The 25,035-nt window shown below is 39.0% G+C and overlaps 1 protein-coding gene across 2 annotated transcripts; it reads left to right on the forward strand.

Annotated features, from left to right (window-relative positions):
- The first annotated feature begins 16,228 nt into the window (after positions 1 to 16,228).
- Positions 16,229 to 24,372, forward strand: LOC122024906. Of its 2 annotated transcripts, XM_042583643.1 has the most exons (6): positions 16,249 to 16,332; positions 16,430 to 16,489; positions 22,571 to 23,433; positions 23,502 to 23,654; positions 23,736 to 23,958; positions 24,060 to 24,372. In XM_042583643.1, the coding sequence occupies exons 3-6, from the start codon at positions 22,576 to 22,578 to the stop codon at positions 24,194 to 24,196; spliced, it is 1,371 nt and encodes a 456-aa protein (XP_042439577.1). In that variant the 5' UTR covers positions 16,249 to 16,332; positions 16,430 to 16,489; positions 22,571 to 22,575; the 3' UTR covers positions 24,197 to 24,372. The 2 variants fall into 2 exon arrangements, with proteins under 2 accessions (XP_042439578.1, XP_042439577.1); XM_042583644.1 differs by lacking the exon at positions 16,430 to 16,489 and having other exon boundaries at positions 16,229 to 16,332.
- The last annotated feature ends 663 nt before the right edge of the window (positions 24,373 to 25,035 follow it).

Here is a 25,035-nt window from a genome sequence, read left to right on the forward strand (position 1 = left end):
GAATTATAATATATTAAAATTTATGCCATATTGTATGCCATGTAGATGCATTAATTATAATATGATTGAATTTTGTCATGTGTGTGATGTGATTTGATCTTGCCGTATGTTTGATGTGTCATGCTATGCTATGCGTGCGAAGTGTTGTCATCATCTATGTCATGTGTGCTATGTGTAATGCCATCATTTATGTCATGCATATAAGATCATGTAGATAAAATTTTTACATGATGCGGATGAAACCAAATCGCTTACACAATATTAAAACCTATACCTTTTTTTTAATATGGTAAGAATCAAAGTTTAAGTTCTTGTTTGGGTTGTTGGTCAAAGTCTACCTCAGCTTGAAATTAAATATGTTCAAACTATGGAGATGCAATCTCATGATTAACGGATTGGTTTTAAACTTGAAGCGTTAATTTGTTGTGCCAAAGTCATGATCAATGTAGATAGAGGTGAATTTGGGTGATATGCATTTGATATATACTTGTTAATGTGTTAACAACCCAATGTTTGTGCGAAAATCAATTAGTTTCTAGCACAATGTGATAGTTGTATATAAGCGATACGTAATCAGTAAACTTGTTACCTATCGATATAGCTAAGCATGACTTGTTGGCCAAAGTCAAGGTTGTTTTTATCTATGGTAGATATCAACCTACTTGGAGAAAATCTACCATCTCCTAAATTCAAAATATGGGTATTTAAATTTAATAAATAAGCGGACTTTTATTACATATAAATTATTTACATAAATGAAATCATATCTCTAATATATTTTCATTTTTGCATTTTAAAGGTAATAATTTAATTATGATTTCTGTTAATCTACGTTCGATTTTGGACTCGAACAAACTAACTGGGCCGAACTTCTTGGACTAATTTTGAATTTCGAGAATTGTTCTTAAAGATGATAAGCAAGCTTATGTCCTTGATGAGACTCTTCCCATAAGTCTTGATGCTGATGCAACTGCAGACCAATTGTTAGCCCATTAGAAGCATAAGGATGATTCTGTACTTACAAGTTACATCATGCTAGCTGCTATGACTCCTGAACTATAAAAACAACATGAGCATTTAAATGCTTATGATATTATTTATCATCTTAGTGTAGGATTGAAAATTTGCTAGGCGGGGGAGGGGGGGTGAATAGCGATCATTGAAAATTTGATTTAGAATTAAGTTACGAGCGGAAAATGGAAGCAAAAAAAATAATGCTAACACAAGATGTTTTTACTTTGTTCGGAGCCTTCAATGACTCCTACTCTAAGGCCTGCAATCATCGAGTGTTTTTTTTAACAATCCACTAATAGTTCGAAATGGTTACAGATTTTAAGTACAAAAACTATAAAACAGTGTTACCGACAACAAAAGAAAAGGATCTTGATCGCCAGTTGTCAAAGGAGCTTTTTGTAGGATTGATGACGTGCTAGAGGGGGGTGAATAGTGTTGGAACCTTGACGTCCGCTAGAGGGGGTGAATAGCGTCTCACCCAAATCGTCGCTTCCTATAATGGTTAGTGTGCACAGCGGAAATACAAGATAAACACTAACAATAGAAAGCAAACCTAACACGTTGATTTAACGTGGTTCAGAGATAAAGCTCCTACTCCATGGCTGTCCGTAAGGTGGACGATCCCGATCCGTCGGTGGATGATTCTCCGGAGAACTTCCGGCTAGCTCGCGTAGCTCCTTATGGGTGGAGAAACCTCGCCACAACCTTGTACAAGCACGCTAGATCACTTGGGCACTTGGAGACTCTAATTAGGGTTAACCACCACTAATTTCGTCAACTTCAACCAAGCTTCTAATGCTTGGTTATATAGGCCACGGGTTGGAAAACCCCGTCTACCAGTCGACTGCCAAAACATGCAGTTGACTGTCATTCGTGGAAATTCGACCGTTGCAGCCCAACGACTCGATACCAACCCTCTGTTCGCTACCAGTCGACTGCACCAGTCGACTAATGAAACCACCAGTCGACTGCTACAGTACTGCTACAGTAACGCTACAGTACTGCTATAGTAAATCCTAATTTTGGGATTTTACCCCGAGTACATTCACTCAGCACTCATTCTCGCCCGACCAACCTAGACCTAGCCTTCTAGCCTCCTCCATCAGCTTTGCGTCCCTCGGATGCCTCCCCATCCTTCACGTCTTATCTTCTGGAGCTTCCATCGGCCTTGTCATTGTTGTCGGGTCTTCCTTTGCCAAGAGGTCGCGCCTCCGGGACTTCATCCATTACCAAGTCACACTTGGACTTACGTTGCCAAGACTACATGCTTGGACTTACACCGCCAAGACTCATCCTTGAACTTTTTTCCTTTTCCAAGATCACACTTGGACTTACGTTGCCAAGACTACATGCTTGGACTTACACCGCCAAGACTCACCCTTGGACTTTCCTTGTTGTACCTGTATCCTGCACACTCACAATGCATATCAAATACAACAATAAATCTAACTTAAACCTTTGCCCAAACATCAAAACCTAGGGTACCCAGATTGCTCCAACAATCTCCCCATTTTTGATGTTTGGCAACCCATTTAAGTTAGGGAAATAATATAGCAATACATATGCAAATAAATATATGTAATCTACACATGCATAAATCATGGAACCTAATCCTAGGCTCCCCCTTCACCTAAGCTCCCCCTTGAGCTAGGATTTCTTGCAAAGGTATGTAAGTTTCCCACTTAAACCTAAACTTCCCCCCCTTTGCCATACATCAAAAAGAGCTCCAACAATATCCCAATTATTGGATTCTTTGACCTCTAATGACCATAAACATCATGTATTAATCCCCCATAAGATTACATACATGTTCACCACTCTTTTGGTCATTTTTTAATGCTTGAAAAACATTTTCAGACCGTATCAGTCGACTGATATAAGTACCAGTCGACTGCCATCGTCAAAATGAGCTTACAGAGACATTCTGTGCTCATGAACAGTGTTACCAGTCGACTGGTAAAACCAGCAGTCGACTGGCCTCGTCAAAATGAGCTTACAGAGGTCCTCTGTGCTGAAAATTACTGTTACCAGTCGACTGGTAACTGTACCAGTCGACTGATACATTATGTTAGCAAAAATCAGCCTTTTTAATCTAACTTCAGAAATGCACCAGAAATTCCACATACCTCCAAAAATTCCCAAATTTTGTGGAGAGGTCTATTTTAACCTTGTCTACTTGGAAAAAATATATATAAAAATATATTTATCACAGATCCTAAGATTGACATAAAATTTAAAACTAGCTAAATGGTTCATTAAACCTTGACCTAAAGTCCTAGTTTTGGCTTCCTCTTGATGTATCTGTCCATACTCAACCATAATGCATCACTAGCATTAGTTTATATGACATCTATACATCAAAAACTAATTTTGATGCAATATGAACTCAATTCATATTTCTATGCATGAAACTCAACTCAATTGTGCCAACCCACTATGTTAGAGACTTAAGCCCGTCTCCTAACCACTTGACACATTTGATAACCCATCTACCATGGGTCCCAAAGGCTCTTCCTAACTTTAGGAATCTTAACCTTAGTCACCTCCCTTGGTGACTCATCCACTATGGCTAGGCCACTTCGGTGCATCTCGGTTGACACTTGGCCTACTAAACTCACCTTCTTAACCTTAGACACCTTGTCTTTGGTTAATTTCTTCTTGTCCTTAATTTTAGACACCTCATCCTTGCTATAATTATATGCTACCCTAGCATATTCCTTCTTATTGGCCTTGGATGACTCTCCCTTATCCTTGGTAACACCTCCCATACCAATGTCATGTGCTACCTTAACACTTGACCTCCTTTTGGTCTTGGAAAAGATTTTTATGTTTTCAAAGAGTAACTCCCCCTAAAAATATGGTCAAACTTCTATCATTGCACTAACAATGACTTAGGATTTCTAAATAATTAGGAAAATCAAAACTCAAAGTTTTGAGGTTCAAAATTCAATAATGAAACTAAACCTCAACCGAAACTTCACTTTGATTTTTCTTAACCAATCCATACTTGTTTTCATCATGAAAACTCATGTATACATTATTTAGGGTACCTTATCAGGGAAAAAATAGTTTTCTATGAAAATACTTCCTATTTTCAAAGATTCACACAAATTTGAAAACTCTTGAAAACTTCAATGTTTTCTCCTAGTTTGTGTCTAACTTTCCAATGATGATTACTATCAAAAGATAGTCTTCACCAAGGTTTTTCAAAAATATTTTGAAATCTTTTTCAAAACCAATATCCAACCACGTTCTTTGGGCTCAATACACATGGCTTGTACATTAGCTTTCTCAATAATTGGAAGACACATAACTATGTGTTTTGATGAACCTAAAACTCAACAAGATACACTAGATCAACATCTTGAGTTTGGTTCGCCATCTTAACATCTCACTTGTATCTAATGTGTATTAAAACATATACAAGTTACCTTATAGTTCTTTGTGAGATGTATATTTGGTCTTGCCCTAAACTAAGGGATCATGCATCTCTATCTAGGCATTGTAAAAATCATGATCATCCATCTAGGATGTCACTTGATATGATCCCTCTTGTTGGGGCACTTCCATACATAATAAATGCCTTTTGTCCTTAATTATAAAGAAATTGACATACTACATGATGATTAATGGCATACATCAAAATAAGCAATTTTCAAAAGCAAAGCATGCTATAGCTACATGATGTATGTATGACATAACATGATATTTTTATATTTTTCATAATAAAATGAATGCAACACATGATTTCATGACATATAATATGCAATCAATCATGGTATTTTAGCATAAATAAAATATACCTAGATAATCTAAGTATCCTTAAAACTTAGCTAAAATCTTAAAATTAAGCATAGATTGCTTATCTCTTGAAAGAATGCCCAAACCCAACTTGGCATTTCTTTTATCCCTTTTCTATTTGTGCCAATTGAAATTAAGAATTCAATTCTCAAATATTTGTTTGCCACATATTATTCTCTTTAAGGATCAAACATTTAGATTGAAACTTAATTTTGCTCTTAATCCTTTAAGAACATGCTAAGATCTCAACTAGCCATTTCTAATCCTTTTCAAGTGTGCCAATTTACATGTATTTCAATTCCTTAAGATTTGACATACTTTGTTCTTCCAAATAGTGATTACTTTGGATTAAGGTTAAAAATCTCCCTTAACCCATCAAAAGGAGACCAAGATCCCGACTTGTATTCCTTGTATTTTCATATTTATGTCAATTTAAGTTAAACTCAAATCCTCAAATTTTGATACAATTTACTCTTCTTAAAGAGTACACTTAATAATCCTTTTTATTTTCAAAGGTTAACAATAACCTTGAAAATGCTTTCAAGTGTCAACTTTTATCAAGGTTGGGTTAACTACCCTTCCAATTGGAGTTGACACTCTCTAAACCCATCTAGGGTGTAGAGACTATGCTCCTAGGAACCCAAAACCTATTGGTGCTCCTTGGATGCTCTAGGTACTCACTAGGGATGACTTCCCTAGATACCTTCCTAAGGACCTTTCTAGGCTTCTTAGAAGTCTTGGTCACTTCCACTAGGTCACTTCTAGGGCTAACTCCCCTTGTAACCTTATTTGTGACCTTATTAGACTTCTTAGAAGTCTTAGTCACATTGGTCTTTGCAAAAGTACTCTTAGGGACACCTTCCCTTGTACTTTTAGCTTGACCACTAGTCCTATGTTTGGTTCCATAGCTATATGGAACCCTATGAAAGGAAGTCACATCCTTCTTGGCTTTGGGTTTGTATCCCAAACCTCTATAGTCATTGGATGACTCTTGTCTAGCTTTTCCAAGGTTGTGCTCACTTTGCCCCTTAAGCAAGTTTTCCATTCTTGCTAAGGTTCTCTCTAAGTTATCAAGTCTTGACCTTAAGACTTGGTTTTCCCTTACTAAATCCATAGATTTGGATTTTTGTTGATTCCTATGAGCATTGCTAGCCTTAGGCTTATATCTAAAGTCCTTAGAATTGTTGCCTAAGTAGTTATCTACCTTCCTAACCTTAGGTATTGTAGATCTAGCATGAGGAGGTATATATTTGTCCTTAGGTTTATCATGCATTCTATTTTCATGATAAATAGCATTATAACGATTTAAATTTGAACTAGCATTCAAATTAGGGTTTACCTCCCTTACCCTTGAAGCTCTCTTCTTCTCCCACTTCTTCAAGTGCGCCAATTTCTTGAGCTCTCCTCTCCTTGGGCACTTTGTGTGGTTGTGACCCCACTCACTACATGTAAAGCACCTAATGTGCTTCTTCTCCTTCTTCTTCTTCTTCTTCCTACAACTCACATTAGTTTCTAAATTAACTTTAGTGAGTTTAGAGTTTACCTCCTTTACCTTCTTGAGCGAAGGACACCTACTCTTGTAGTGCCCCATCTTACCACACTCAAAGCATTTGATGTGGTCCTTTGTGCTCTTCTTGGTAGTTGAGGTGGAGGGTTGAGCTTCCAAGATCTCCTCTTCCTTGGATTGCTCTTATTCCTCTTCACTTGAAGATGTGGACGGTTCCACTTCTTCCTCCCTTGATGATGTGGATGATACCTCCTCATCTTCCTTCTCCTCCTCAGATGTTGAGATCGTGTCAACATTCAATTGGTCCTTCTCTTCTTGAACCAATGAACCCTTCTCCTTGGGCTCTTCCACTCCTTGGAATTGTGACGAGTCTTCATGATAGGCAATGATCTTTTTCCAAAGATCACATGCACTTGTGCATTCACCTACACTCACAATGATATTAGAAGGTAATAGATTTAACAAAATTTTTGTTACCTCCTTATCCGCCTCCGCTTGCTCCCTTTGTTCCTCGGTCCAATGTCGAGGTCGGAGGGGCTTCCCCTTTTTGTTCGTAGGAGCTTCAAATGGGTCACTCAAGACAACCCATTGGTTCCAATCCATTTGGAACCATGTCTCCAACCGCTTCCTCCAATAATTGGAGTCTTCTTTGTCATACGGAGTTGGAATTTGGATATCCCATCCGAGCGGTCCTTTGGACTCCATCTTCTTCTTCCTCTAGCTTCTTGCTCTCTTGGCGGTTAGTCCGTAGAAGAGCACCCTGGCTCTGATACCACTTGTTGGGACCTTGACGTCCGCTAGAGGGGGGGTGAATAGCGTCTCACCCAAATCGTCGCTTCCTACAATGGTTAGTGTGCACAACGGAAATACAAGATAAACACTAACAATAGAAAGCAAACCTAACACGTTGATTTAACGTGGTTCGGAGATAAAGCTCCTACTCCACGGTTGTCCGTAAGGTGGACGATCCCGATCCATCGGTGGATGATTCCCCGGAGAACTTCCGGCTAGCTCGCGTAGCTCCTTGTGGGTGGAGAAACCTCGCCACAACCTTGTACAAGCACGCTAGATCACTTGGGCACTTGGAGACTCTAATTAGGGTTAACCACCACTAATTTCGTCAACTTCAACCAAGCTTCTAATGCTTGGTTATATAGGCCACTCGTTAGAAAACCCCGCCTACCAGTCGACTGCCAAAACATGCAGTCGACTGTCCTTCGTAGAAATTCGACCGTTGCAGCCCAACGGCTCGATACCAACCCTCTGTTCGCTACCAGTCGACTGCACCAGTCGACTGATGAAACCACCAGTCGACTGCTACAGTAACGCTACAGTACTGCTATAGTAAACCCTAATTTTGGGATTTTACCCCGAGTACATTCACTCAGCACTCGTTCTCACCCGACCAACCTAGACCTAGCCTTCTAGCCTCCTCCATCAGCCTTGCGTCCCTCGGATGCCTCCCCATCCTTCACGTCTTATCTTCTGGAGCTTCCATCGGCCTTGTCATTGTTGTCGGGTCTTCCTTTGCCAAGAGGTCGCGCCTCCGGGACTTCATCCATTACCAAGTCACACTTGGACTTACGTTGCCAAGACTACATGCTTGGACTTACACCGCCAAGACTCATCCTTGGACTTTTCTCCTTTTCCAAGATCACACTTGGACTTATGTTGCCAAGACTACATGCTTGGACTTACACCGCCAAGACTCACCCTTGGACTTTCCTTGTTGTACCTGTATCCTGCACACTCACAATGCATATCAAATACAACAATAAACCTAACTTAAACCTTTGCCTAAACATCAAAACCTAGGGTACCCAGATTGCTCCAACAAATAGTTCTTGTTGGTTTTTTCACTCGTTTCGAAAAAAATAGAATACGCAATGGAATAACAAAAGAGAACAAGAGCAACGCTAACACAATTTTCTTTTACTTGGTTCGGAGCTTGTGATGACTTCTACTCCAAGGTCCATGATTATTGATCGCTTTCGTTGGGCAATCACTATAGATTCGAATAAAGATTACAAAACTTTAAGTACAATATAACAAAGTTACTAACAATAATAGAATTAGAAGTCTTTTGTCAGTTGTCGAAGCAACGTTGAAGAGAGCAGCAGTTGTTCGTTCTTGATCTAAAAAATTATGTTGTTCTCTAAAGCTGCTGGTGGACCCCCCCCCCTTTTATAGCCAAGTCAGACATGATCCAGATCCACTGATCTCGAGATCAGTCTTTGACGGGAAGCTAATCGATCGATTGATCCAGGTGTTCAGTCGACCAAACCCTCTAAACCTGCCTAGCTTCACGTCTAGGTGCTTTTGCTCGGATAGAAGTCTTCATTCAGTCGACCGATCCTACTGTTTGGTCGATCGATCACGCTGACCTCGCTGGCCTATCTGATCCAATCCACCCAGCCTGACCATGTTGACGCCTATTCATCTATCGGTCAACTGAATCCTAGGTTCGATCAACCGATCCTTCGGTCAAACCCAATCAGCTGGCTTAGAAGTCTACTCTACTTGCTTGGAGGTTCAGTCAACTAATCCCCGATTCGGTCGATCGATCTAGGCTGAAACTCTAACCTACAAAATGTTAGTTTCCCTGCAAAACAGAATTAGACAAATAGCAAGCAATATATAGCTTATGACAACCTTTAAACTGTCTAGTTCTAACTTTCGGATTTCCTCCGAAAACCCTAAGTTGAACCAGCGCCTACTGTTTCCTCTTTGGGGAACATACCCTCACCTACTCCTCTCAGGAGAAGTTACCTGTTGTGAGGCCGGTCCTCCAGACCGATTGGACTTTTGCTTAGCGCCCGAGACTTCAAGTCTTCATGCTGGATGTCCGCTCCATGACCCGTCCAGACTTTCACCTGGTCTGCGGCCACTAGGATTTTCATATAGAGTCCCCAACTCTAAGATTTCTCCCAAAGCGCTCAACCCGCCAAGACTTTCTACCTAGGGTTACCACCCCCTATGACCTAGGGTTACCTCCCCCTAGGGCTTTCTATAACCTAGGGTTACCGTCCCCTAGGATTTTTCATAACCTAGGGATACCATCCCCTGGGACCTAGGGTTACCTCCCCCTAGGATTTTCCACCTACCTAGAATCCACTAGGACTTTCCTACAAGCTCAATCACACTTGTTAGATAATAATACATCTTAACTTTTGAATCCTTTGTTATTATCAAAACATAGGGTTGGCCTTTTGGTGCTTCCTGCACCAACACTTTTCAGCATCGCAGGAGCCTTTTCGGAGCACCAAGTAGAAGAGAAAGTCGTAGCAGTTGTTGTTTTTAAGCTCCTGGTTGAAGGTCTTAATAGGTCTATTCCGGGGGTCTGGAACCCCTCCGGGCACTTGGAGCACGTGGCTTGACCAATCGACGCGCTCCGCGTAATCTTATGAATCATTTTTCGGTCCAGGCGCCTAGACCGAGTCCGAGAGCTCGGACCGCCTGGGCACCCGCGGCCCGCTTGAAGCGAGCTTGGTCCGGGTACCCGGATCCCTTTCGAGCGCCTGGACTCCTTTTCTTCAGCAGTTTCCTCCCTGCAAGAAATGGTTAGTCCAGGCAATAGAAAAAACATTTACCCTGTAAAACAGAGTTAGCACAACATAATAAAATATGAGTAGTAATTAAATCCTGTCTCCCCGAGACCAAGATCTAGTCAAGGTCTCAGCTTAGGTTTCCTAAATGGACCTAAGCTGGATCGACGCCTATAATTCCCTCAATGGGAACGCGTCCTCACTGGATCTCTCCTTTGGTTGCTTACCTTTACTTACCAATTGCAGTCACTTGACTTGCCTCTGACCTACCAGGTCTTCCTGATAGTTGTCAGGTCTATAGACCCAACTGGAGTTGGGCCGATTGTCAGGTCCTGCGAATGCAATCGAACTTCCTACCAGATATCAGGCCCCACGGACTTATCTAGACTTCCCACTAGCTATCGGGTCTAGCGGACCTAGCTAGATTTCAGCCTAGTGTCAAACCCTTCAGACTAGTCAACTCCTGCACACTTGGTAGAAAGGTTAGACAACAAAGCACTCTAACTTTAGACCCCTTGTCATTCATCAAAATATGAGTTAGATCATTAGTGTAAATTGCACCAACACTTCGTGAGTTATTTGATGATCAAGTTAGATATGAACTCCAAGCCTCTCTTTTGTTTAAAGATCACTACAACAAAAAATCTAAAAGATAACAAATTTTATTCATTGTCTATCCTTCCAAAATCGTTGTAACTGATGGTGTTGTTAAAGACCCCCCTCAACGACAACAGTTTTTAAGCCATTGTCTTTTAATATTAACAACAATAGTTTTGCAACATTTAAAAACTATTGTCCTTTAAATGCAATAGATAATAGTTCTGCAACGATTCTAAACTGTTGTCTTTTAATACTATAGACAAATAGAAGACGAATGAAAATCAAATCTACTTCAATCAACAACATATTATTAAATAAACAACCAATATAAGTATATAAATTATCATCTTTACACTTCTATAACAAATATAATTACTCGTACCCAAAGGAATTTTAATTAGAAGACACTCAAAACTAATCCTCTCAACTACATCTTATTGCATAGACTTAAAGGATCTTGGTAGATGCTACTTATCCTCTTGCCTTGAATGTTTTTTGCTTATTAACTTTAACTATCTTCTCGCTTAAATCCCAAAGCTTTCTTGCTAGTTCTTCATACTTAGCATGGTTACTCATATCCTTCTCATTGCAATCGTCAAAGTACTTGTCAATGACACCCTTAAAGTTAGATGCAATCCTTCATGTCTACTCCATTATAGTGAATGCACTCAGTAAGTTTCTTGCTCTACAAATTAAAGAAAGTTTAGTTCTTGCCATAATATAGTTATGACATAGATCTATCTCAAGTAGTTATCTTACCCAAAGATGACTTTTTGCATCAATGGTGTATCTAGAAACAAAGACAACTAAAGTTTAAAAAAACTAGAGATGGCAAGAATCTGAGGCATCCATAATCCAGCAAGCTCAACTAGAAAATGTCCTAGAACAAGGAACTAGATGATTGTTACAGTCAACTAGTTATGATTTAAAAGTATCAAAAGAAATTCAATATAAATCAAACATTTGTATCCATAAATAATAATTATTAATAATAAAAATACACATCACATCTCAACCAATCAGAGAGTAACAAGGAACAAGTCCAACATAATCTTAAGCATTAATGCGAACTTGTAGAGTACATATTGTTTGAAAGAATGTATAATGAGTTAAAAATTCAAGCAATTCCAAGAAAAATGAAATGTTAGCAAAAAGAATATAGTTTATTTAGAAATTAAGTTTGAACAGAAAAAATGATTACTATCTATATAGAGCATTGAAGATCATCCTTCTATGTGGTAGGAGTTCTGACAATACCTTTAGCACACCTGAATTCCAAATCCTTACCTTTAGGAAGATCTAAGCTTAAGATTTAATTAATTGAGAAGATCAGTTATAGTTTTTTGATATATAAAATACCTTCATAAATTTTTTCAAAACCCTAGGCACCCCAGCGAAGAGAGTTGGCTTCAGCTCCATAAGGTCATCCCTCAAAGCATGTATACCCTTGCATTGAAAGTCCATCAACATCATAATCAATCAAAAGGACTATACAAAAATATGTTTCCATACCCCTTGATAATAGCCAACAGAAGCCCCATGGTAGAAGCCTTGCCTTTTCAGAGCACCAATAGGGACCTAGAGGAGGAATTGACTTTGGTCTCCCGATGAGATTGAGCTTCCCGTGTTCGCCCCGAACACCCAACTCAAGTTCATCAATAATAATTCATGCCACTAAAAGTTATTATTGAACTACCGCACCAATCCCAAATTATATTACGGGATCCTTCTTATCATGAATGCGTTAATCTCCCTGTATTTAAGATATCGAATGTCCATTAATTAAATGAGTTACTGACACTCACTTAATTAACATATAGCTCCAAGAGTAGTACCACTCAACTTTATTGTCATGCCGGACCAAGTCCACCTGTAGGGTTTACATGACAATCCTTATGAGCTCCTTAAGGGGACATGATCAACTTAGATAACTAAGACATAGTTTCCTTCTATAATCAACAACACACTATATAAATAATATTATTTTCCAACTTATCCGGCCTATTGATTTAATGAACTAAATCTCACCCATTGATAAATTAAAGAAATAAATACTAAATATATGTGTTGTCATTATATTGGGATTAAGAGTACGTACTTCCATAATAACAGAGGTCCTGTTCTTTTATGCAATTAGTATAAAAAGAACAACCTCAAATGGTCTTGCTCAATACACTCAGAGTGTACTAGTATAATTTTATAGTCAAGATAAACTAATACTAAATCACACTACGATCGTTCCAATGGTTCGCCCCTATCCATTTTAGTCGTGAGCTACTATTTATAATTTATAAGGAACTGATAACATGATATTCTGTGTGACACCATATACCATGTTATCTATAAATTAAATGAACAACTATATTTAACATAAATGAAGATATTTGACCAACGTGATTCTTATTTCAAAATAAATGCTTATATAAAAAGCTAGGCTTTTAGTATACATTCTAACAAGATTATGAGTCACTGATAGATACCCTAAGTAAGAAGATCAATGTGTGGCCCAAAAATACTCTATCATATGTAGGAAAAACTCAGTTGATTAAGTTAGTCTTACAGGGGGTGGAATGTTATTGGATGTCTATCTTACCACTACTTAGTGAAGTTATGGAGTGCATTTATGACATTTGTCGTGGTTTTATGCGGACGACTAAACACCCCCTAGCTTGGTTAGAGATGTGTATGTTGGATCATGAAATATGAGAGAGGGGTGAATCTCGTTTGATTAAAAATATTTTCTTTTCATAAAAGTAAAATATAATCAAAGTATAGTTTACAGCGGAATAAAACAAAACTTAAAGACACAATTATTTTTTACTTGGTTAGCCTTCTAGTGACTACTACTCCAAAGCCCACGATCCTTGATTTCTTTCATTGGGCAATTCTAATATAGTTCCTCCGAAGAAGTCAAATTATACAAGAATGATATGATGATAGTAACAATTTTATTATCTTCAGAGAATAAGTGCAAGATACAAATAAATTCCCACTAACACTAATAGAAGATTGAGCATAGTTGTCAGAGAGTTTCTTTGAGCAAAAATGTCGACGCTTGAACGAACAGTCGTGGTAGAAACAGAATGAATCAAAGGTCAGAGTTGTTTTTGGGTAAGAGCTTGAGGCTTTTTTTTATAGACACAGTTCGGTTGACTGAAAAATTGTTCAGTGGACTTATGTGTTCAGTCGACCAAACACTTTATCCGTCGACTAAATCCCGTGCCTTTCCTTGTTTGCTGTGATTCGAATCGGCCTGACTGCCTTTGCTTGTTTGTATCACTCGATTGATCCTATTGATCAGTTGACAGAAAATGACTTCCTTTCTTGTCTTCTGCAGTTATCAAATATGGATCAGTCAACTAATTAAATGTATCATTCGACTGATTATGCTGTGATATCAAGTTTACGAGCTTCGTACTGATCTATCCCAATTTGGCTTGATTGGTCGACTGAACCTCCAATTCAGTTAACCGAACCCTTGGTAAGCCTGAAACTTTATTTCATCTACAAAACAGAGTTAGCATAATAATAATAAAAGTGACCCTACAAAATAAAGTTAGATAGGTATATTAATGCATGAATAAGACAGTAAGGGCTATCTTGATCTCAACTTAGAAACTTCCGTCAGTTTCTCTCATCAGATCAGCGCCTAAGGTTTACCCCTACTAGGACACGATATCACTGCACTTCCTCCAAGAGCTTACCACATATTACCTGCCAAACATCTGATTCTCCAGACCTATTTGAACTTTCTCTACTCAATGTCTGATCGCCTGATCTACTAAGATTTTTTATGAAATACTAAATAAGCACAACAACAATAATAGTAATGTAAAATTATGTTGGTAAAATTATACTTAGATTTACCAAAATGTGTTGGTTCGATCAACTACGCGTGGTCGACCAAAAATCATTCGATCACACGTGCTTGGAGTTCACTCCTCCAAGGTTTCTCATTACTTAGGGGTTACCTCCCTTAGGATTTTTCATTATCTAGCATCAATTCACTATGACTTTCACCATCTAACTTCACTCACCAAGATCTAGTTTTACTCATTAGGACTTTTACTTGGAGTTCACTCCTTCAAGATTTCTCATTACCTAGGGTTATCTTCTCCTAGAGTTTTCCTCTTGCTAAGCATCATGTTACCTTGACCTACTTGGACTTGCTAGTCACTCGGTAGACTGCTCACCACTCGTCAGTCATTTGGTTAACCTTGACTTGACTAGACTTCACACTTGACTAGGTCAACCTTGACTAAACTCCATTAAACATATTATCAAATATCAAAAGTTGATTACACTAACAATGTAAGCCAAAGAAAGAAGTGGGCATGAGATTTAAGGAGCTTAAGGTCTAGAATAATGTGTTGCTTGCAAAAGTATTATGGCATATACAGGATAAGCAGGATGCACTTTTGGTCTAGTGGGTTCATCACATGTACCTTAGTAGATAAAAAATATGGGAATGGCAAATAAAATACACTGATTCTCTGCTCCTCAAAAGAATAGCACAAATTAGAGATCAGTTAGTCACATCAGCGGGATCCACATAGATGACATAATACAGGTTAATAGAGTGGTTTAGTTAGCATCATCACAAAGGCATCAGCTAGGTATATAATTTCTTCTGTAATGCTAGTGGGTGGAGGGTTGGGTTTGAATAGCCTTGAAAAGAAATTAGTTAAAATCTATTGCTTTTGAACTAAGAAAGGTTACCATATTAATTAATCTAATAACATAAAAGAAACAATTTAAAAACAATAAGTAAGAAGGTCACTTACTTGATTACAATATAGGTGGTTGTTAATCCAAGTCAATAAAAAATTTTACTAGAATGACTCTTTTATTAAAGGTGGAGTGACCTCTTACACATTTTGAAAGCTCAGAAAAGACTAGAAATTGAATACAAAAATTCTTGTCTAATTCTTAGTTACAAAGGATTTTTTCTTGAGAGTATGAGTCCGTCGGAAATTGATTTCTTAAGGTGCTACAATGGTACAATTCTCACCAATATTGCTTTCTTTTGAGGGTGCTACAATATAGTAAAAATGCTAACGCAATTACGAAGCCGAAGCCATCCTCCAAAGTATCCATGTCCATTTTTATGGAGATTAGCCATGAATGATTTTGAGTTCATATAGCAAGTCGGTCGCAATCAGGACTATGAACACTGCTATTGCAGGAACCAAGATTGAATGCCTTGCTAAGGCTCCTCTACAGGCAGTAGACAGTGGACAAAAGCTCCTCTTGTTCAAAGTTCATCTATATCAAATGTTACAATTCACTGAATTGTAGCACCTCTTGCTTGCCATTCTCCAGAAATTCAATCTCTGCACTTGATGAACAAGAGTTGGCATTAATTAATGTTCTAAACTTGATAGCTTGGTGCCCTCTTAACCCTGAATCCACTTGTAAGGAGGTAAACCCATGTGAGTTTTACTATGACCAAGAAGCCCAGTTGAAATCCCAAACAAGAGAATTTTTTATTCACCTTTTCTTTTGTTATATGATCATTTATTCCAAAAGTCAAAGTTGCCACGCCACCTGCTTATTCAATGTAGAATTTTTTAAACAAAAAAAATTAAACAACAAAAAGTCAATCATAATTACGGATGCGAGATTTGAAAATTTTATTTTAAGAACAATAATGAAAATTTTAAAATTATTGATATTAAATAAAAATAATAATAAAGAAAAATATATGATTTGATAATATAGGCCTAGAGGCTTCGATTATTGATTTATTTATAAGAGGCCTGGATTATTAATTTATCCTTTCTCTTGAGTCTTGATCTCTCTCGTCCTCCTCGGTAGGTTGACTCTCCCCACTAGCACCACAACTCCAATTCCAAGAACAAGAAGGTGAAGAACTAGAATATCCATGATTTATTTTTGTTCTTTTCCTGTGTTAATCGATCAGATATTTTGGTTTTGATCTGTTCTTTTCTTTCATCTATAGCGTTTGTTCTTGAAGAAACAGATTATCGGTTCATTTGGAGTCTATGAAACATAAAAAAAAGTTAGTCCTCCAGTACTTGTCCTATGTGTATTGATTTCACATGGTTATGTTGGATTAATAATCCTGCTGTCAGGTTTTATCAATCCGTCTTCTGCATATTTGAAAGCAATTGCAAATTAAAGCTGAATAGAAATATAAGATTTCAATCTTTGTAAGTTTATGAATATAGAGGATCGAAATATTTTCAATCATATTTCTCTAGAAAATGATAAGTACTCTCAAATTTCCAATAAATACTAATAATTTTTCTTCATATGTCAAAGACAGTTTGATTTACAGCTTCAATCTTGAAAAGTTCTCCTTGGCACTATAATCAAAATGAACAGTGCTTCATTTGATATATATATAGTTGTGGTCCTTTTAGAATCATTATCGATTATCAAGTACGGTTCTTCTTTCTACCATTCAGTGAGGAGATACTACATCCATCCATCTGATTTGTGGTTTTCTCGTCTTGATCTATAAGTTGTGTTGGTATTTACCCATGTTGGGGTATATTAACATGTAAAAGTGGATGATAGGATCATAACCCATTATTTATAACCTTCCCATCCCCATTATCCTCGTAATATGCATGAGCATATAAAGGGTCTTGGCCTCTTGGGGCATTAAAGTGAGGTGAGTGTGGAAAAATTGTGGAAGAGGTTAATCGTGAGGTTGTTGATCGCTTGCGGAGAAGTAGATCGTTCGCAGTCAAAGATCATTGGGTCGAGGGTTGAGATGTTGTTAAGTAGTAGTAATAGTTCAATACTCGTGACTATTATCCCGACTGCAAGTTGTTCGTAGTTTCCAGAGTTTACAGCAACGTCGATTGAGGTATATCGAGAACTCAACTCATTTCGTATATGTAATCTCTTATATGCTTCTGCTATGTCGGAACAAAATTTAACATTGGTTTCAAAGTCAAGTTCAATGGAAGCTCCCTAAGCGGGAGACCATTGGAGTTGATGGTGTCATCGTCATTCTCGCAGATTAGGAATGATTCTTTGCAGTCAAGCTCGACGATGTTCTCCCTGGCTAAGAGTTCTACGTTGAACTTTAAAAGGGTAGTGGACGCAGACCGTGTCGCGCGTCGGTGCCGAGCCGTGGATCAACGAACAATGTTTGTCGTGGCAGAACTTGTCGAGGTAGAAATACAAATCATGGGCGCCGACGACCTTGTGAGGAGGCTGGTGATCAGCGTCCATGGCCGACGAGCTCCAGCGACCAAGTCAAGAGGTCGATTCTCGACAACTGTGTTCGTTGAGGAAAAAACAAAAACTACGTCGCACGATTTCCGCACATCGTGAGCCTCGGTGAGCTTTAGATGGCTAGCGATCGACTTCCGTCGTCAGAAATCGCCGACGATTGCGTCGGGATGTTGACGAATGACGGTCGTGGTCGGTGACCACAACTGTCACGGATGGTTCGTCATGGAAGAGAAGATGAGAAAAAGTTTGATTTTTCTTAATAATAAAAAAAAACTAAATACCGGTCTGGTTCACTGAATTAGACCAGCTGGATTGACTTGAACTGGGTCGAGTAACTGAACCTGACTGGTCGGTTTGACTTAAGGTGACTAATAGTGGGGTTTTGTGTAATGAATCTAAGTCCAAATGGTGAGATGCAATTATGGATTGTGGTGCATGGTGTCTGTTGATTCATATACTCATTTTAGAGTCCGTACTCGAGTCATTTGGGTCTTGATTAGGGGTGAGCATTCGGTTAAAACCGAACCAAACTGAATTAATTGAAATGAATTGATTTTTTTCGAATAAAATGAACTGATCGATTTTTTTAAAAAAAAATGAACAAACCGAACCTATAAAATATCGTATAATTCGGTTAAAAATCAAATTAACCAATTTAAAAAAAAAATTAAATAAAATTCAGTTTTAATTTTAAAAATAGGGTCTAAAATTTTGATTTGATCCAAAAATTCGATTAATTCGGTCTACTCGGTTTAACTGAATAAGAAATTTTAAAATCGAACCGAATTAACTGATTTTTTTTTTAAAAAAATAAATTTATGAATAAACCAAATCAAATTTTAAATTTCAATCGGTTTATTCGGTTTAACCAAATTTTTGCTCACCCCTAGTCTTCATGATTCTTAAGATACACAAAATTGTATAACTAGACATTAATTGTCACTAATATCTCTCTTTTCTGTGTGATTGAGAAATATGGCTGCAACAAAATCTATCATAATGGATCTCGTCAAGAGAGACAAGTTGAACGGTGACAACTACAATATTTGACACCGAAAGATTTAATTTATCTTCGAGGAACAAGAACTACTACGTTACAAGCGAGACAGGGTCAGGAGGTATACCGTGCTTGGAAAAAGAAAGATAGCCAAGCGAGGGTGATCCTTCTTCGCAGCATGCATGATGAATTGATCTTAATGTATGAGCAGTATCCTACTACTAAGTTGGTATGGTATGCTATCAAAGAACATCATGGCATCTCGTTAGCCCCTAAGATAAGAATGTTGACCTATAAGTTCATTACATTCAAGAAAAGGCACAACCATACTATTGTTGGTGCAAGAAGCACCAACTAATCAAACTTGTGTTTTGATATTGGCAAAGATTTAAAGTTAAGCTATGTTAAACTGAGTGTGCAGGAAAATTCTAAGTAATCTTAGGCAAAGGAAAGTCTTAGTTGAGGCTAGGCAGGTGGAAAGTCCTAATTGTGGTTAGGTAGGTGGAAGTCCTAGCTACGGTTAGGCAACAAAGTCCTGGTCTGGGGAATTAGGCAAAGTCTTGGCGAGTTGAGGACATTGGGCGAAATCCTAGAGTCGAGGATGCTAGGTGAAAGTCCTAGGGGTGGCAGACACCAGGTGGAAGATTGGACAGGTTGGGGATCGGACGTCCAACATAAAATCTTGGTGTTTCGGACGCTGAGCAAAAGTCCAGACAATCCAGAGGACTAGTCTTGCAAAAGGTAATCTCTCCTGTGAGGAGTAGGTGAGGATGTGTTCTCCGAAGAGGAAATAGTAAGCGTCAGTCAGACCTAGAGTTTCAGGAAAACTCAATGTCAGGATCGGACAGTTCAAAAGCTATGTAAAACTTAGTATGCTTCATATATTATTTCTTGGACTAACTTTATCTTGCAGGAAAAGAGGATGAAAAAATGTTGGTCCGGGCGCCCGGAGTTGGTCCGGGCGCCCGGAGTTGCTCCGGGCTTCCAGACTAGCTTCATTAAGGGAGAGCCCCCAGGTGGGTGCCTGTCCAAGCACCCTGGCGGTCCCGACACCCGGAGTTGGTCCAGGCATCCGGACGGCCAAAATTTCATCGACATGTTGAGCTGGAGCTTGATGAGTGGCCGACCCACGTCAGCAGTCCAAGCGCCTAAAGGGGGCCTGGGCGTCCGGATGTGGATAAACTCCAGGGATGAAATTTTGACAAGAGCTCGCCATGCCAACATGGTCCAAGCACCCGAGAGGGGATCCAGGCACCCGGATGAGGCTATAAAAGGAGGTTTCAACCAGCAACTTCAATACAACAATTTAAAGAAGTTTCTCTTTTGCGCGTTGCTCAAAAAATGCTTCCACGACGCCCAAACGCTATTTTAACAATTGAAGGCTCGTGACTTCAGATCTTTACAAATTGTCAGTACAGTTTTGTTTACCGTTTTATCATTGTAATTCTTATACATAATATTTGTAACCTTTCTTCGAACTACTAGTGGATTATCCATCGAAAGCACTCTCACGTGCAGGCCTTAGAGTAGGAGTTGTCACATGCTCCGAACCAAGTAAATCAAAGTATTAACAATTGCTTATTTTTACTTAACTTATATTCCGCTGTGTTTTATTCGATCATGTTTTAAATGAACGTGAAAGCCACCAGCACTATTCACCCCCTCTAGCGCAATGATCTTATAATTTATATCAAAGTGGGGTCGCTCTAAATTGGTGAAACCACTATTTGAGTAAAATAATTTTGCATTTTTTTCCAATTTTTTCATCTTGAAATTTTCGAAGTCAACAGAAATCGGTGTTATCGTCCCTTCCAATAATTTTTCTTGATCGAGTTTATTGGTTCTCAAAGTTAGTGCAGCACCACTCGAATTCTTCAGTTTTCTTTCATACCACATTGCTAATCCAAAACCAAGTCTTGGGACAAGTCTCCTTATTTTATTGCGTGCAAGATTCTTTCAAATGGCATATCAAGAAGGCTACAGCACTGCACGCCCACCGCTATTCTCCAGCGAAGATTTCGACTACTAGAAGAGTCGTATCATCTCAAAACACAAGTGGAAATGTAGATAATTATCCAAACGGGATTCGCATATCCCATCGAAGATGGAGCTCTCGTCCCTTGCAACAAATGGTATGTACCAACCCGTAAGAAGATCGAAGCTGATGCCAAGGCAACCTAGACCCTCCAATGTGGCTTAACGAAAGAATAGTTGAATCGGGTTGGTCCCTTCAACAGTGCCAAAGAATTATGAGAAAAGCTAATTGAATTGCACGAGAGAACCATCAACACTAAAGTAAGCAAGCAAGACTTAATTTTAAATAAGTCATTATATAATGTTAAAATGCAGGATGGCAAATTAGCAAGCTAATTGCACACTCGGATCCAAGACCTACTTAATGGACTACATGCGATCGACCAGAAGGTAAAGAATCGTGATATAATAAGGTACGCGTTAAATACTTTTCCAAGGAATACCTTGTGGACATCGATGGTAGATGCTTACAAAGTATCTAAGCATCTTTCTTTAATTAGATTAGACAAATTGTTTTATGAATTTGAACTTCACGAATAGACTAATGCACTTCCGGTCAAAAAAGGTATTGTGTTGGTTGTAGGTACAAGCAAGACAAAAGAGTCTAGGAAGAAGTACCAAATTGAACACGAGTCTAAAGGTGAATTCGACTCAGAAGAAGACGACGAAATTACCGCTGAACTCGTGAAATTAGTTCGGAAAGTACTTAAGAAGAAAATGGTAACCCAATACAAGAGCAAGCAGTCGAGTGTGAATCAAACCTTGAAGCCAAAATCAAAAGTGACTTGCTACGGGTGTAACCAGAAGGGACATTACCAGCCGAAATGTCCAAAAAGAAAGAAGGCTCTGAAAGCAACGTGGTCCGAATCCTCGAAAGACTCTAACGAAGAACATAAACAAGCGAGCTTCCTTGCTCTACCGGTACAAGCTTACGTTACCGAAATCGAGTCCGAGTCCGAAACTGAAGCTGAATCAGAAATCGAGTTCGAAAGAAGCCACGGATCTGTATCCGTTTCCGAAGGGCTAAACAATATTGTAAGTTCTCTGGTTACTTGTACGCAAGTAGATGAATTACAAAATTTAATTTCATACTTATTAAGAAAATTATCCAAATCCAATATCGGGCCCAAGTCACTCCAAAAGGAGATAACAACCCTCAAGGAAGTGATTAACCTGAGCTCTTTGACTGAACAAGTTCAAGATAGAACTTCAACTCAAGTCCAACAACTTGAGAAAGAGAATTCCAATTTAAAAACTCAAGTCAAAGTACTCAAGAGCTCACTAGAACGGTTCACTTTGGGTTCCAAGAACCTTGATCTACTATTCCCATAATATGCATGAGCATGTAAAGGGTCTTGGGGCATTGAAGCGAGGTGAGTGTGGAAAAATTGTGGAAGAGAGATTGTTGTTGATCATGAGGCTGCTGATTGTTTGCGGAGAAATAGATCGTTCACCGTCGAAGATCACCGAGTCGAAGGTTGAGACGTTGTGAAGCAGTGGTAATAGTTCAATACTCATGACTCTTATCCCGACTACAAGTTATTCAAAATTTTCGAAGTTTACAGCAACATTGATTACGGTATATTTGAGAACTAACATCATGGGATGATATCCCGTTGAATCTCGACATAGATTAAAATTTACAACTTTCTTATTTAATTTTATTTTTTGCAACTAGTATACAACATCCTATATAAAATTGTTTGAATGCTTTACGATTCATATGCGGTAGCACAATTCATGGTTTAGGAAAATTCCTACGTCAAACTCTTATGGTTAGATTCTATCGGATTTCTGAACCATCTGTCTGAGTTTGAACTCTACCAAAAGTTACTGATACACTGACTTCATGCCTTCCAGATACAATGCTACACATCCAGTCCGACAAACTTCTGCTACTATTGCTACTCATGCAGCTATCTTTCACATCCCTCATTGCATCACAAAGACAACATCAACGAGTAAAATCTGCAGTGTTCCTCTCCCCACCTCTCACTCTCCGGCCTGGTTCTGTGGCCAGCAAACTATACTACAACGTCCCATTTCCAAGGGGCCACATTGCCCTCAAGAGTTTCAATGGCGAGGTGGTCGATGGAAATGGCACTCCTGTTCCCCTGCATGAAACTTACCTGCATCACTGGGTCATGGAACGATACTACGCGAGAAAGGGCGGTGCTGCCACTGAAACAAACTATTCAGACATTAAATCATCAGACAATTCGAGCTATATATGGGCTAGGAATGCCGGAATTTGCATCGGTACTCTGAGGCAGCACTTCGGGCTCGGTTCGGAGACTCGTCGCACAGACACATGGGTGCCTGACCCCTATGGCATTGAGGTTGGCAACCCCAGCCAAGTCCCAGATGGCTATGAGGAGAGATGGGTGCTGAACATTCACGCAATTGATACTCGGGGAGTCGTGGACCGGCTCGGGTGCACCGAGTGCAAATGCAGCCTCTACAATGTGACTAAGGATGAGTTCGGTGCCCCACTGCCGAAGGACTATGTGGGGGGTCTGTATTGTTGCCATGACCAGACACAGTGCAGGGTAAGGGAAGGCTATGGTAATGTTGCCAGGACTTTGCATCTCAGGTACACAGTCAAGTGGCTCGACTGGCTTGAGAACCATCTCGTACCTGTCAAGATATACATTTTTGATGTTACAGATTCAGGTGAGCCAGTTGATCCGACAGAAGAGGACCCTTTCAAGTTAAGCTGCAAGGTATGCAACACTTCACCTTTGCTTTGATCTCTGGCATGTAAAACTCAGGAATAGGAGCTACCTTACAGATAGAGTATCAAGTCGAAGCTTGCAGAGTGGATGATAACGCAAAGTGTGTGGATAGTAAAAAGGTTAAGTTGGTAATGGCAAAAGGTGGTGATATTGTGTATGGTGTTGCACACCAGCACACTGCAGGTGTAGGTGCTGCTCTCTATGGTCAGGTGAGAATTCAGTGCTGTGTGTCTGAAATGTTATTTAGTGACTTTGCCTGCGTGATCATTCATTGTGCAATTGCCGAACAGGATGGACGAGTCTTGTGCACTTCCAATCCGAAGTATGGAGAGGGAGAAGATGTCGGTGACGAGGTCGGATACATTGTAGGGATGTCTACCTGCTATCCAGAGCCAGGCTCTGTGAGAGTTACGGATGGGGAAGTCTTGACATTGGAATCCAACTACAGCAGCAGCCAAGCTCATACTGGAGTCATGGGGCTTTTCTACATTTTGGTGGCTGAAGTTGCACCAGGTGGAGCTTCTTATGAGCAATCTCAAGTTTATGTGCATTCATCGATTGGTTCACTGCGCCTCCTGCTTTTAAAACTCTCGTTGTTCCTGTGATTGATGCAGGAGAAATGGAGCTCCCAAAGCACACATTGTCTTTTGTGCTTGCAGGTGGTGTGTTGATGGCATTGGCAGCAGCTGGAATCTGTTATCTGTGGAAGAAACGCAAGAATGCAGCATATGAAACTTTGGCCATTGCTTAAAGAAATTGTTCATCGAAAAGGACTCTGAAAATACATCTAAATGTGTATGGGTGTCTCTGTTAAGTAAAAGTCTCAATAGCATAAGAGGTTCAATAGAATATCAATGCGTTTTAATAAGTGATGTTGTGGTCAGACACTTTCAGTGTTTCCAGTAATTTTATGTTTCTCAGGTGTTACTGTGTTGTTCTCGAAATGCTAAAAAGGTTATGATTGGGATAGAACTTTTAGATGCGCTGCATATTTGAAGATGTTGGTAAGCACAGAGTTGCTTGAGTAGTTCAAGAAATTTTGCCTAGTTGATAATCATAGCATCATAGAACAATTCTGAGATTTCTCTTCCAGTGATTTCTGTCATAGATAATCCTTAGATTATTAGCAAGAACATATTTTTCTCATGAATTGGATAATACCCTGAAATTAGAGAGTATTAGAAGCACAAGGAACACACTCACCAAAATAAGTCTAAAGGTACATGTGCTGGAAGAAGACCCAAATGAAAATAGAGTTTTTTGGTTTTTCCATGTAGAGAGAAGCACTTCTGATAGTGTGGGGTTAAAAAAGAAATTCAATAAAAAAATCTTCAATTTAAGCTATTCAAAGGAGAACTTAGGCATAAATTATAGTGTTACAACAAATATGATTGAAGCTACCATTCTCAAAGGTACATCTTCATGTGCGAACCCATAGGGTTGCAAAAATATGTTTGCAACAACAAAGACTTGATCAAAAAACTACAAGTACATTATTTACATAAGAAATTTGATTACCATTCTATTAAAGGGGAAGGAACAGTGGAATTCAAGTTTACATCAGGAATTAGTCTAACTTGATGTGGAATC

This window comes from Zingiber officinale, chromosome 9B, assembly GCF_018446385.1.
Source record: "Zingiber officinale cultivar Zhangliang chromosome 9B, Zo_v1.1, whole genome shotgun sequence".
Taxonomy (NCBI): Eukaryota; Viridiplantae; Streptophyta; class Magnoliopsida; order Zingiberales; family Zingiberaceae; genus Zingiber; species Zingiber officinale.